At 39.1% G+C, this 12,850-nt stretch overlaps 1 protein-coding gene across 1 annotated transcript in view; it reads left to right on the top strand.

Moving 5' to 3' along the window:
- Positions 1-11,535, top strand: part of LOC118675751 (fetuin-B-like) — a 28,666-nt gene extending 17,131 nt beyond the window's left edge. Inside the window, exons 6-7 of the mRNA XM_036348553.1 lie at positions 10,226-10,309; positions 11,092-11,535. Of these exons, the coding sequence (XP_036204446.1) occupies positions 10,226-10,309; positions 11,092-11,535 (528 nt within the window). The remainder of the gene's footprint in view (positions 1-10,225; positions 10,310-11,091) is intronic.
- Positions 11,536-12,850: the final 1,315 nt, after the last annotated feature.

Raw genomic sequence — 12,850 nt, 5'->3', positions numbered from 1 at the left:
TTTGAAGAAATAATGACAGAAAACTTCCCCCACCTGGTGAAAGAAATAGATGTACAGGTCCAAGAAGCGCAGAGAACCCCAAACAAAAGGAATCCAAAGAGGACCACACCAAGACACATCATAATTAAAATGCCAAGAGCAAAAGACAAAGAGAGAATCTTAAAAGCAGCAAGAGAAAGAAACTCAGTTACCTACAAGGGAATACCCATACGACTGTCAGCGGATTTCTCAACAGAAACTTTGCAGGCCAGAAGGGAGTGGCAAGAAATATTCAAAGTGATGAATGCCAAGAACCTACAACCAAGATTACTTTATCCAGCAAAGCTATCATTCAGAATTGAAGGTCAGATAAAGAGCTTCACAGATAAGGAAAAGCTAAAGGAGTTCATCACCACCAAACCAGGATTATATGAAATGCTGAAAGGTATCCTTTAAGAAGAGGAAGAGGAAGAAAAAGGTAAAGATACAAATTATGAACAGCAAATATGCATCTATCAACAAGTGAATCTAAGAATCAAGTGAATAAATAATCTGATGAAGAGAATGAACTGGTGATTATAATAGAATCAGGGACATAGAAAGGGAATGGACTGACTATTCTTGTGGGGGAAAGGGGTGTGAGAGATTCGGGAAGAGACTGGACAAAAATCGTGCACCTATGGATGAGGACAGTGGGTGGGGAGTGAGGGCGGAGGGTGGGGTGGGAACTGGGAGGAGGGGAGTTATGGGGGGAAAAAAGAGGAACAAATGTAATAATCTGAACAATAAAGATTTAATTAAAAAAAAAAGATCATAAAAGACTATTCAATGCCATAAAAGGATTTTCACAACATATTATTAACTGACAAAAGGGGGTTATAAATAATATATAAATCATAATCCTATTTTCTTGAAGAAAAACGATATATATGCACAGGAAAAAAGATTAGAAGAAAAGAAAAAATATCTTTCTGTGAAATTATAGGTCTTTTTATTTTCGTTCTGTTTATCCATATTCTAAATAACTATTACATGTGTAATAAGAAAACACAATTATTTTATTTTTTAAATAAAGAAAAGTTGAAGGAGCCGAGAGTGGTTTTTTTTCTGAGAAGAGTGTTAACGTGAAAGCATTCAAACCTGTAAAGAATTTTTGTGAGTTTATTTAAGTCAAACTGTCCACAATTCCTGAGAAGCAGAGCCTCAAGAGATTTGGATAATGCTCAGGAGAATGGCAGTTTTTCACTTTGTTTTATACATTACAATCAAAGGAGGAGATGTAAGTGGATTACATAAAATCCATAGGTGATAGATTAGGGAGGTGGGAGAAAACAAAGCTGTGGGGGAGGGAACCCCTAAGATTGAATAAAAGGTAAAAGTAAATTGATAGATACATACTTCTTTTACTTAGTTGGGTACAGGATAGTTAATGTCAAAAATTATACTTTTTTTTACTTAGGTGGGTACAGGATAGTTTACAGTTAACAATTAACATGATAACAATAACAATGAAAGAATTTATGGTCTCTGTCCTTACAATTATCCCATTGATAATTGTAAACAGTTGGTTGTGCCCTGAGGGATCTGGAAAAGGGGAAGATACAAGTTACCCTGACATTTTAGGTATGTTATCTTAAATGCAAAAAGACAATAGGCTTAGTTAAGGTAAAGATTGACCTTTGTCAGGAAAGATATTGGCCTAGGACAGTGATGGCGAACCTATGACACACAAACTCATTTTTTTGGTTGATTTTTCTTTGTTAAATGGCATTTAAATATATAAAATAAATATCAAAAATATAAATCTTTGTTTTACTATGGTTGCAAATATCAAAAAATTTCTATATGTGACATGGCACCAGAGTTAAGTTAGGGTTTTTCAAAATGCTGACACGCCGAGCTCAAAAGGTTCGCCATCACTGGCCTAGGACATGACTACCCAATATAAACTGCCTTTAGTTGAAGTTTTAATTTCAGACCATCCTTGGTGCTTACTTTAGATCTTTGAGTTTGCAAGACCACCATGCAGGCCTTCCCTGAGCTTGTCAGATTAGTATGTGGCCCCTTTCATCCACAAGAGTTAACTTAGATGAAACATACATAAAGGGCTGCTCTATATGAGAGTTGAGAACAAGTTATTTAAGTGACCCAAGGGTAGAAATAGGGCCAAGAGGTACACAGTCTATAGACACAGATTTCCACTTTGTATAAAGAATTTTCTAATAAAGTTTGTTCCTCAATAAGTTTTATTTTATTTTATTTTTAAATTTTATTTATTGTTTAAAGTATTACAAATAGTACTACATATGTCTCCTTTTTTGTCCCCCACATTGACCTTTCCCAGGCCCCCCCCCCCCACTCCCTCACCCCCTGTCCCTCCCAGTGTCTTGTGTCCATTGGTTATGCTTATATGCATGCATACAAGTCCTTCGGTTGATCTCTTACCTCCCCTGCCCCGCCAACACTCCCTAGCCTTCCTGCTGTAATTTGACAGTCTGTTTGATGCTTCTCTGCCTCTGTATCTATCTTTTTGTTCATCAGATTATAATGTTCTTTATTATCCATAAATGAGTGAAATCATGTGGTATTTTCTTTCACTGCTTGGCTTATTTCACTTAGCGTAATGCTATCCAGTTCCATTCATGCTGCTGCAAATGGTAAGAATTCCTTCTTTTTTATGGCAGCATAGTATTCCATTGTGTACATGTACCACTGTTTTTTTCAATCCATTCATCTGCTGTAGGCCACTTAGGCTTTCCAAATCTTAGCTATTGTAAATTGTGCTGCTATGAACATAGGGGTGCATATATCCTTTCTGATTGGTGTTTCTGTTTTTTTTGGATATATTCCTAGAAGTGGTATGACTGGGTCAAATGGAAGTTCCATTTTTAAATTTTTGAGGAAATGCCATACTGTTTTCCACAATGGCTGTACCAGTCTGTATTCCCACCAGCAGTGAAGGAGGGTTCCTTTTTCTCTGCATCCTCTCCAGCACTTGTCATTTATTGATTTGTTGATGATAGCCATTCTGACAGGTGTGAGGTGATACCTCATTTTTGTTTTGATTTGCATCTCTCAGATGATTAGTGACTTTGAGCATGTTTTCATGTGTCTCTTGGCTTTCTGAATGTCCTCTTTTGAAAAGTGTCTATTTAGGTCCTTGGCTCATTTTTTAATTGGATTGTTTATCTTCCTTTTGTTAAGTTGTATGAGTTCCCTGTAAATGTTGGAAATTAAACTGTTATCGGTGATAACATTGGTAAATATGTTCTCCCATGCTGTGGCTTTCTTGTTGTTTTGTTGATGGTTTCTTTTGCTGTGCAGAGCTTTTTATTTTGATGTAATCTCATTTGTTTATTTTCTCCTTAGTCTCTCCTGCTCTAGGATCTGTAACTGTAAAGATATTGATATGACATATATCTGCAGTTTTTCTGCCTATGGAGTCTTGTAGGATTTTTATGGTTTCCTGTCTTCCATTCAAGTCCTTTAGCCATTTTGAGTTTGTTTTTGTGTATGGTGTAAGTGGTGATCTAGTTTCATTTTTTTGCATGTATCTGACCAAATTTCCCTGCACCATTTATTATAGAGGCTGTTTTGACTCCATTGTATGTTCTTGCCTCCTTTGTCAAATATTGAGTATAATGGCTTGGATCAATTTCTAGGTCCTCTATTATGTTTCATTGATCTATATGTCTGTTCTTGTGTCAGTACCAGGCAGTTTTGAGAACCATGGCTTGGTAATATAGTTTGATGTTTGGTATTGTGATCCTTCCAACTTTGTTCTTCTTTCTCAGGACAGCTGTGGCTATTTGGGGTCTTTTTTTATTCCAGATGAATTTTTGGAGAGTTTGTTCTAGATCTTTGAAATATGCCATTGGTATTTTAATAGGTATTACATTAAATCTATAGATTGCTTTAGGTCAGAGGTCCTCAAACTTTTTAAACAGGGGGCCAGTTCACTGTCCCTCAGACATTCCACACATGCGCACTGCGGGTCCGGGACAAGTCGGCTGCTAAGCAGGACAGGCAGCGGCAGCAAAAACATCCAGCGAGCCGGATAAATGTTTTGGGCGGGCTGCATGTGGCACACGGGCCATAGTTTGAGGACCCCTGCTTTAGGTAGTATGGACATTTTAATGATGTTGATTCTACCAACCCATGAATGTGGTATGTTCTTCCATTTGTTTATGTCTTCCTCTATCTCTTTTTCAATGTCCTGTAGTTTTCCAAGTACATGTCTTTTATGTCCTTGGTTAAGTTTTTTCCTAGGTATCTGAATTGTTTTTTGTGCAATGGTAAATGGGATTGCTTTTTTAGTTTCTCTTTCTGTGAGTTCATTATTGGTGTATAAAAAGGCCTTAGATTTCTGGGTGTTAATTTTGTATCCTGCTATACTGCCAAATTCATTTATTAGGTCTAGTAGTTTTTTGATGGAGTCTTTGGGGTTTTTTATGTATAGTATCATGTCATCTGCAAATATGGACAGTTTTACTTCTTCTTTTCCAATTTGAATGCCTTTTATTTCTTCTTGTCTGTTCTCTATGGCTGGTACTTCTAGTACTATGTTGAACAGGAGTGGTGAAAGTGGGCATCCTTGTCTTGGTCCTATTCTTAGGGGAAATGGGTTTAGTTTTTGCCCATTGAGTATGATGTTGGCTGTAAGTTTGTCATATAGGGCTTTTATTATGTTGAGGTATGAACCCTCTATTCCCACTTTGCTGAGAGTTTTTATAGAGAAACGGTGTTGGATTTTGTCAAATGCTTTTTCTGCATCAATTAATATAATTATGTGATTTTTGTCTCTCAGTTTGTTTATGTGATATATTACATTTATTGATTTGCAGATATTGTACCATCCTTGCATCCCTGGAATAAATCCCACTTGTTCATGGTGTATGATCTTTCTAATGTATTGCTGAATCTGATTTGCTAGAATTTTGTTGAGGATTTTAGCATCTATGTTCATCAAGGATATTGGCCTGTAGTTCTCTTTTTTTGTGGTGTCTTTATCTGGTTTTGAGATTAGGGTAACGCTGGCTTCATAGAAAGAGCTTGGAAATGTGCCTTCCTCTTAAATTTTTTGGAATAGTCTGAGGAGGATAGGTTTTAGTTCTTCTTTGCATGCTTGGCAGAACTCCCATGTAAAGCTGTCTGGACCAGGGCTTTTGTTTGCTGGGACACTTTTGATCACTGTTTCAATTTCTTCAGTAGTTATTTGCCTATTCAGGTTTTTTGATTCTTCTTGGTTGAGTTTTGGGAGCTTCTATTTTTCTAAGAATATGTCCATTTCATCTAGGTCAGTGGTTCTCAACATGTGGGTCGTGATCCCTGTGGGGGTCGAACGACCCTTTCACAAGGGTCGCCTAAAACTATCAGAAAACACATATATAATTACATATTGTTTTTGTGATTAATCACTATGCTTTAATTATATTCAATTTGTAACAATGAAATTGGGGGTCACCACAACATGAGGAACTGTATTAAAGGGTCGCAGCATTAGGAAGGTTGAGAACCACTGGTTTAGAGGATTTGTCCAATGGTGATAGTGGGGTATTAAAGTCCCCTACTATGACTCTATTGCTGTCAATCTCTCCCTTGATATCCTCCAGAAGTTTTTTTTTATGCATTTGGGTGCTCCTGTATTGGGTGCGTATATGTTTACCAGAGTTATTTCTTCATGTTGGATTGTTCCCATTAGTGTTATGAAGTGGCCTTCCTAATCTCTTGTTATGTCCTTCACTTTGAGATCTAATTTGTCAGATATAAGTATTGCAACCCAAGCTTTTTCTTCATTTTAATTCTCCTGAATAATCTTTTTTCATTCCTTCATCATCAGTCTGTGTGAGTCCTTTTTTCTGAGGTGGGTTTCCTGTAGATAGCAGATATAGGGGTCATGTTTTCTTATCCACTCAGTTACCCTATGTCTTCTGATTGGGGCATTTAATCCATTTACATTTAAAGTTATTATTGATAGGTACTTGTTTTTCACCATTTTTATTCTTTATGCCTGTGTTCCTTCTTCGCTTCCTATTTCTTCTTTTTACAGCAGACCCTTTAGCATTTCTTGCATTGCTGGTTTGGTGGTAATATACTCCCTTATTCCTTTTTTGTCTGGGAAGATCCTGATTTCCCCTTCAATTTTGATTGGTAACCTTGCTGGGATGGTATTCTTGGATTCAGACCCTTCCTTTGCATGACTTTGTATATTTCATTCCATTCTCTTCTGGCTTGATGTGTTTCTGTTGAGAAATCAGTCACTAGTCTGATGGGGGATCCTTTGTAGGTAACTTTCTGTCTCTCTCTGGCCGCTTTTAAGATTCTTATTTTGTCATTGGTGTTTGCCAATTTAATTATAATGTGCCTTGGTGTCAGTCTTTTGGGGTTCATTTTGTTTGGGACTTCTTGGATTTGTGTGAGTTTTTTCTTCCCTATATTAGGGATGTTTTCTGTCATTATTTCTTCAAACAGGTTTTCTACTCCTGCTCAGTTTCCTATCCTTCTGGCACCCCTATTATGCGAAGGTTATTTTTTTCATGTTGTCCCTTGGGCTCTCCTCTTGTTTTTTAAGTTATTTTTTTTTCCTAGATGCTGCTCTGTTTGGGTATTTTTTCTTACCTTGTCTTCTAGCTCACTGATGTGATCCTCTGCTTCTTCTAGTCTACAGTTGATGCTTTTTATTAAGTTCTTTATAGCAGAAATGTCATTTTTCATTTCTTCTTGGTTCTTCTTCATTTCCTCTTGGTTCTTACACATATTGTTGAATTTGTCTTCCATTCTTTTCATCCACCTTATGACCATTTCTCTAAATTCTTTCTCTGACATATTTCTTGCCTCCATTTCGTTTACCTCTTTTTCTGCTGATGTCTTCTTTACTTTTAAAGAAGTAAAGAAGTAAAGAAGTTAAGAAGTAAAGAAGTAAAGAAGTTAAACTCTTTCTTTGTCTACCCATGATCTCTCTTCTCTGGGTATCTGGTTATGTAGATCTCTTTCTCCAGTATTGATTGAAAGGCACAAAATACAACACAACATACACAATGCACAAGGCACTGAACACAAATGTTTTCATAGTAATAACCCCAAATAAAGGTGAACACCAGAGTAAAGAGAATTAGGGGAGAAGAAAAAAAAGGAGTTCAAAATGATATTGAGAAAAGGAAATAAAGTAAGAGAGACAAAAAAAGAGAATAATAAAGAAGGAGGGAAAAAAACTATTTATGTGGGGAGAAAACACCAATGGAACAACCACTAATCCCAAAAAATGCAAACAACAAACACCCAGAGATGAATGCAAACTACAAACAAAAGCTAATAACAAGAAAGGAGAGGAAAAACAGGAGCAAAAAACAAACAAAAACAAAAAACTTAAAAAAGAAACAATATCCACAAACAAGCACAAAAACCCCCAATCTAATCAACAATCAAGCCAACAACAACAATAGGACAGAGAGAAAGCAAGGCAAAACAAAACAAAATAAAACAAAAAACCTAGAACAAAACAAAACCAAAAAAACAATAACAACCACGAAAAAAAGGGAAGAGAGAAAAAAATTTGGCTAGTGAAGAAAGAAAACAGAGAAGTATGTATGGACTTAGAGCAGGGGATCAGAAATTAGATATATAGTAGGGTGAATTTTTAACGGGGTAAAAAGAAGGAATAGCGATAATCTAAAGCAAGAATAGGGTAAGAGAAACAGGACAACAAAAGGGGAAAGTGAGGTACAGAGTGTTGGATAAAGGTAAAGTTGAGATAGAGCAAAATTATGCTAAAGGAAAAATGAAAATAGAATCCATAGCACTAATGCCAATATAAAATAAAATAAAGAGAAAATAAAATGGCACTTTTTAAAAAAGATAAAATAGTAGTAGTAATAATAGTGATTAAAAATAAAATTATAGTAATTATAAAGGTAAAATCAAGTGAGGGAAAAAGAAAAAAAATTCGTTTCCTAAGTGAAAGATGAAAAAATAAAAATGTGCAGTAGTGAAGGTCATTCACTTCCACTACTGTCCTGTTTGGTGCACCAGTTTCCTGTCTGGTAGTCAGGACAGTATTGAAGTTCACTGCATTCCGCTGCTCCTCTGTGTTGTAAGACACAGTCCTGATTTTCAAGCAGGCAGTATTTCTTTGTTTCTTATGCTCCTTTATTTGTGTTTACATAAGAGTCAATTTGTGATTCAACCCCTGGCTGGCAGTGTTTCTGGATTGACCTCTGGGGCTATAAGTCCTCTCTAGCCAGTATTTAGATTTTGTTTTCCCTGTGGCACTTAATACTGGTTTGGAAGATTGGACTGCCCCAGATTTGGTTCTCTGATCGTTACTCCCCTCTCTGACCCCCAGGTTCCACAAAAACAACTTTCCCCTGCAATCTCTGAGAGCACTGGTTCTCAAACTTCTGGCCCTTTAAATACACTTCCTCATGTTGTGACCCAACCATAAAATTATTTTTGTTGCTACTTCATAACTATAATATTGCTACTGTTATGAATTGTAATGTAAATATCTGATATGCAGGATGGTCTTAGGCGACTCCTGTGAAAGGTTATTCGACAGCCAAAGGGGTCGCAACCCACAGGTTGAGAACCGCTGTCTTAGAGTGTCCCTAATCCAGTGATCCTATGTATTTGGCTTAGTAATCAAAAGCAAGGATTTAAAGAGAAAAAAAGGGCCAGAGTAAGTGTGTGAACTTTCAACTTTTACCCTCTGGCACTGTGCGCAACTCTGTGAACATCTCTGTGCATGTCTTTTTTCCCCTGGTACTAAGCAGCTGGAACACTGGTAAAATTTCAGGCTGACTTTTTGTGCCCAGTTCAGCTATGGGTTGATTCTTAGAGTTCCCTTCTGCCAGCAGCCCTGCAGATCCCCTTCCACATTCGCGGATCATGCTAGCTCCAACGCCGCGGATTTTGTGGGGAGCAGACTTCTCCCGAACCTCTAGATCCCTTTGTGCACATTTCTCTCTCCAACCTGGATCACAGACCTCACCTTTCCCTAGGCGAATTCTGACCTTTCCATAAGAAGGTGCAGAGCTCACCCGAGTCCCTGTATTCGTGCTGCTTGAGATCCGGCGTTCCTGAGTTCGCAGCTGGTCCCTGGGTGTTGTGGTTGTAGAGTCCTGGGATGTATAGGCTTCTCATAATAGCCACTCTCCCCTTCAAGATGGTGTGGTCTCCATGGCACAGCTGGTTGCTCTGGGAGAGATTTCAGCAGCAGTGGAGGCTGTCGTTCAGGGGAGCCTGGTCCAGCGGTCCCCAACAGTCCCTTGGAATAAAGCTGTTCCTCACCCACAAATATACTCTCCACGTACGTCCACACACTCTCCTTTCATTCTTTCACTCACATACTATCTTTCAGTCCTCCTTCATGATGGCAGCCTTCTTTCTCCTCCTCCTCCTCAAGAAATTTTAAATTTTCCATCATTGGAGGCAATTTAGACTTGTTTAGATGGTTATCTGGAGAGATAATCTATATATATAAAAGGCTAATATGCTAAGTGTTCCTCCCTCTGTCCAACTGGCCGTTATGATGCTCACTGACCACCAGGGGGCAGACACTGTATGCAGGAGCTGCCAAGCTGCAGTGACTTGGCAGCAGCGGTTCTTGGGTGATGCACTCTGAAACCAAAGAGGAGGGAACCCAATTCCTTGTGGGGCTGCGTGATTCCACCTTTGGCTGTGGGTTATGTTGGTACTGGGGAACTGTCAGCCCCAAATCTGGTTTACTGCACACTTGCTTTTGCGTTCCACACCCTGTACAACAGCAACTTTGTAGAGTGCTCTCTTGCACTCTAGAACCCCTCAGGGGAAGTTAGAGAGCCAGTTTTGGCCCAATCCCTGCAGGCCAGGCCAAGGGACTCCACCTGGTGGAGGGACCCCACTCATTCCTCAGACTTTCAAGCCATGGTGCCACCCCAGCTGCAGCTGGCCAGGGAAGAACCACAGGAAGTTGGCTCCAGGGCGTTTTTGGCCCATTTTGTTCAGTTCCACCCTGCCAGCCAACTTGTAATTAATTTTCTTTCAGTGTGCACGAATCCATGCACCATGTGACTAGTCTAGAGATAATTGGCTCAGAACCTACCTATTGCATGGTAGTAGCACATAAATGTTGTTTGGCTGTTTGTGCACACTGGCAGAAAGCAAGTTGATTTCCATTTATGATCATTGATAATTGTAAAACTCAAACAATTTTGTATCTTCTCTCTCTCTCTCTCTCTCTCTCTCTCTCTCTCTCTCTCTCTCTTTTTAGCCTGTTGGTATTTGCAGAGGTACTCTGCATCGAAGATTTGAAGTAAAGCTTGTCAATATAAATTGTGACTTCTTTCAATCACAGGTATTTTTTCATTCTAATTGTTTGTCTTTCTGTGAAGAAAAAAAGCCGAATATCTATGTTTTAACTCTCCCTACCTCATCCTCTCATTTTATTTTCCTAAGATTCCTGATCACCATTTTATTTAGGCTGCCCTGAGGTCACACCCATAGGCTAGCAGCTAGCTAGTTTAAGACCTGTCCCTCTTTGTTTTAGTCCCAATGAGTTCCGGCAGAATAATTAAGACTTTCATAAATAGGGACCTCTGAGCTTGGATGGCTCAGGCCCTGAGAGCTTAAATGCAGTGTTCCAAAGACCCTTACCCTGAACTGACGGGAGAAGTTGTTTCCATGGAAATAGTTGGTCCCATTCCAGAAGTATTTATTGAGCACTTAATATGAGACAGCCTGATATAGTTGAAAGGGTGGTTGAGAGAGGCCACCTGGATTCCAGTCCTGCTCTGCTACCTGTGAGCTAGGTGACCATGGGAAAATTCTTACCTCTCTGAGTCATGGTTGCCTCATCTATGAATGGGCTTGCAATGCTTACCTCATTCAGTTTCTTGTGAGAAATTAGTGAGAAGACCTGGATAAAGGGTGCTGTATTGGGCCTGGCAGAGCATAAATAATTAGTAATGGTGCTATTGCTGTCACACTAGGAGCAGGGAGACAGCCCACTAAGGACTTTGAATATGCCATTTAAGTGCTCTGGATCAAGCTTTCTATCAAGCCTCTACCAGTCCTGGTTCCTGCTGGCCCTTATCTGTTTTGCTTTATAACCCTTTAACCAGGGGCCCATCCCTCTAGCTGGCTCCCCTTGAAACATTCCATCAGAAAGGCATAGAACAGCTTAGCCTGGTACCAGCCACAGAAGAGATTTCCCTAGAGAACATTCCCTTATTGAAAGCATTTTTATTTCAGGCTCTCACCCCTAGAAGGAGAAAATTCTCTGTTTACCAGAGAAACAAAAAACCTACACACTCAACCTCCAAAGATGTGCTAAGCGGATCTGTCCAGTACCTTCCTGAGCTGGATGATGAAGAATCTCAGGAAACGGATCCTGCTGAGGCCTTCCCTGTGCACCTGGATCTAACCACAAATCCCCAGGGAGAACCGCTCAATGTTTCCTTCCTCTTCCATGGGCCTATGATTAAGAAGCTGTTTGTCCTACCTTTCCCCAAAGAAGAACAACGCTCTGCTGAGTGTCCTGGAAAAGCCTCCATGAGCAACCCTATTCTTCTCCCACCATGAGAACCACATAGAGGATTCCATGAGGATGTGGTGCCCTGCAGGAGATGAGTGGTAGTGGGGAAGGGAGACAGAGAGACAGAGGATTTGAACATAGAGAATAGCTAATAAAGTGTGTCTTTTTGACTCTTCTTGGTCTCATCATTTTGGCTGGAAGTGGAAATGAGACCACACCCTCCACTTGTACACTGAGCTGCATGTCTTCTGAGCCATCCAAGATATCAATCCATGAATACTTGCCTCGTATGTCCTCCACCTTTCCCTTTGTAATGATTTCTGACTTTTAGCCAGGTGTCTCTGATGCAAGACCTGTCATACTTAGGAATGCCCTCCTCTATCTGAGCAAGAACATATTGTTATTCTTTTTATCAAAATGAGATAAAAATTGAAGGACACCAAGAGACTGAGATTCATCACATAGTTTCATGCTCCTTCTACTCCATAATTATTTCAACACTAAATATTGGTCAGATATTGTCTGCACAGCCTTCACCCTGAAGGTGGACTTTCTTTTTCTTACCTGTATAAATAGTCTCTGAGCCCAGAACTTGATAAAGTCACTTAGCAATGGGGGTAGAAGGAAGAAACAGTTGCCTGTGGCTAAGCCTGGAGAGAATCAGATAGTGTTCCCAAGTTCGGGAGTTTTCTAGCTTATTTAATAGTTTTGCTCAGAGAATAAATTAAGAGCCCAAATAACATTCATTCCCAATTTTCCCCCTTAAAAATATATAAAGAGATGTAGACAACATATAATATTATGTACATGTATATGTATATGTATATTGTGTTTATATATGATACAGATAGGCACACACATATACCTTTTTTTTAATTTAAATTCTTTTTTTAAAATTAAATCTTTAGTGTTCAGATTATTACAGTTGTTCCTCTTTTTTCCCCTCATAGCTCCCCTCCAACCAGTTCCCACCCCACCCTCTTTCCACCCCCCCTCTCCACTGTCCTCATCCATAGGTGTAAGATTTTTGTCCAGTCTCTTCCCGTACCCACACACCCCTTCCCCCCCCCCCCCGCCCCAAGAATAGCCAGTCCACTCCCTTTCTATGCCCCTGATTCTATTATATTCACCAGTTTATTCTGTTCATCAGATTATTCACTTGATTTTTAGATTCACTTGTTGATAGATGTGTATTTGTTGTTCATAATTTGTATCTTTACCTTTTTCTTCCTCTTCCTCTTCTTAAAGGATACCTTTCAGCATTTCATATAATACTGGTTTGGTGGTGATGAACTCCTTTAGCTTTTTCTTATCTGTGAAGCTCTTTATCTGACCTTCAATTCTGAATGATAGCTTTGCTGT

This window comes from Myotis myotis, unplaced genomic scaffold (assembly GCF_014108235.1).
Source record: "Myotis myotis isolate mMyoMyo1 unplaced genomic scaffold, mMyoMyo1.p scaffold_m19_p_2, whole genome shotgun sequence".
In the NCBI taxonomy this organism is placed as follows: Eukaryota; Metazoa; Chordata; class Mammalia; order Chiroptera; family Vespertilionidae; genus Myotis; species Myotis myotis.
The sequence above is the reverse complement of the archived record's forward strand: the minus strand, read 5'-3'. Positions and strand labels throughout refer to the sequence as shown.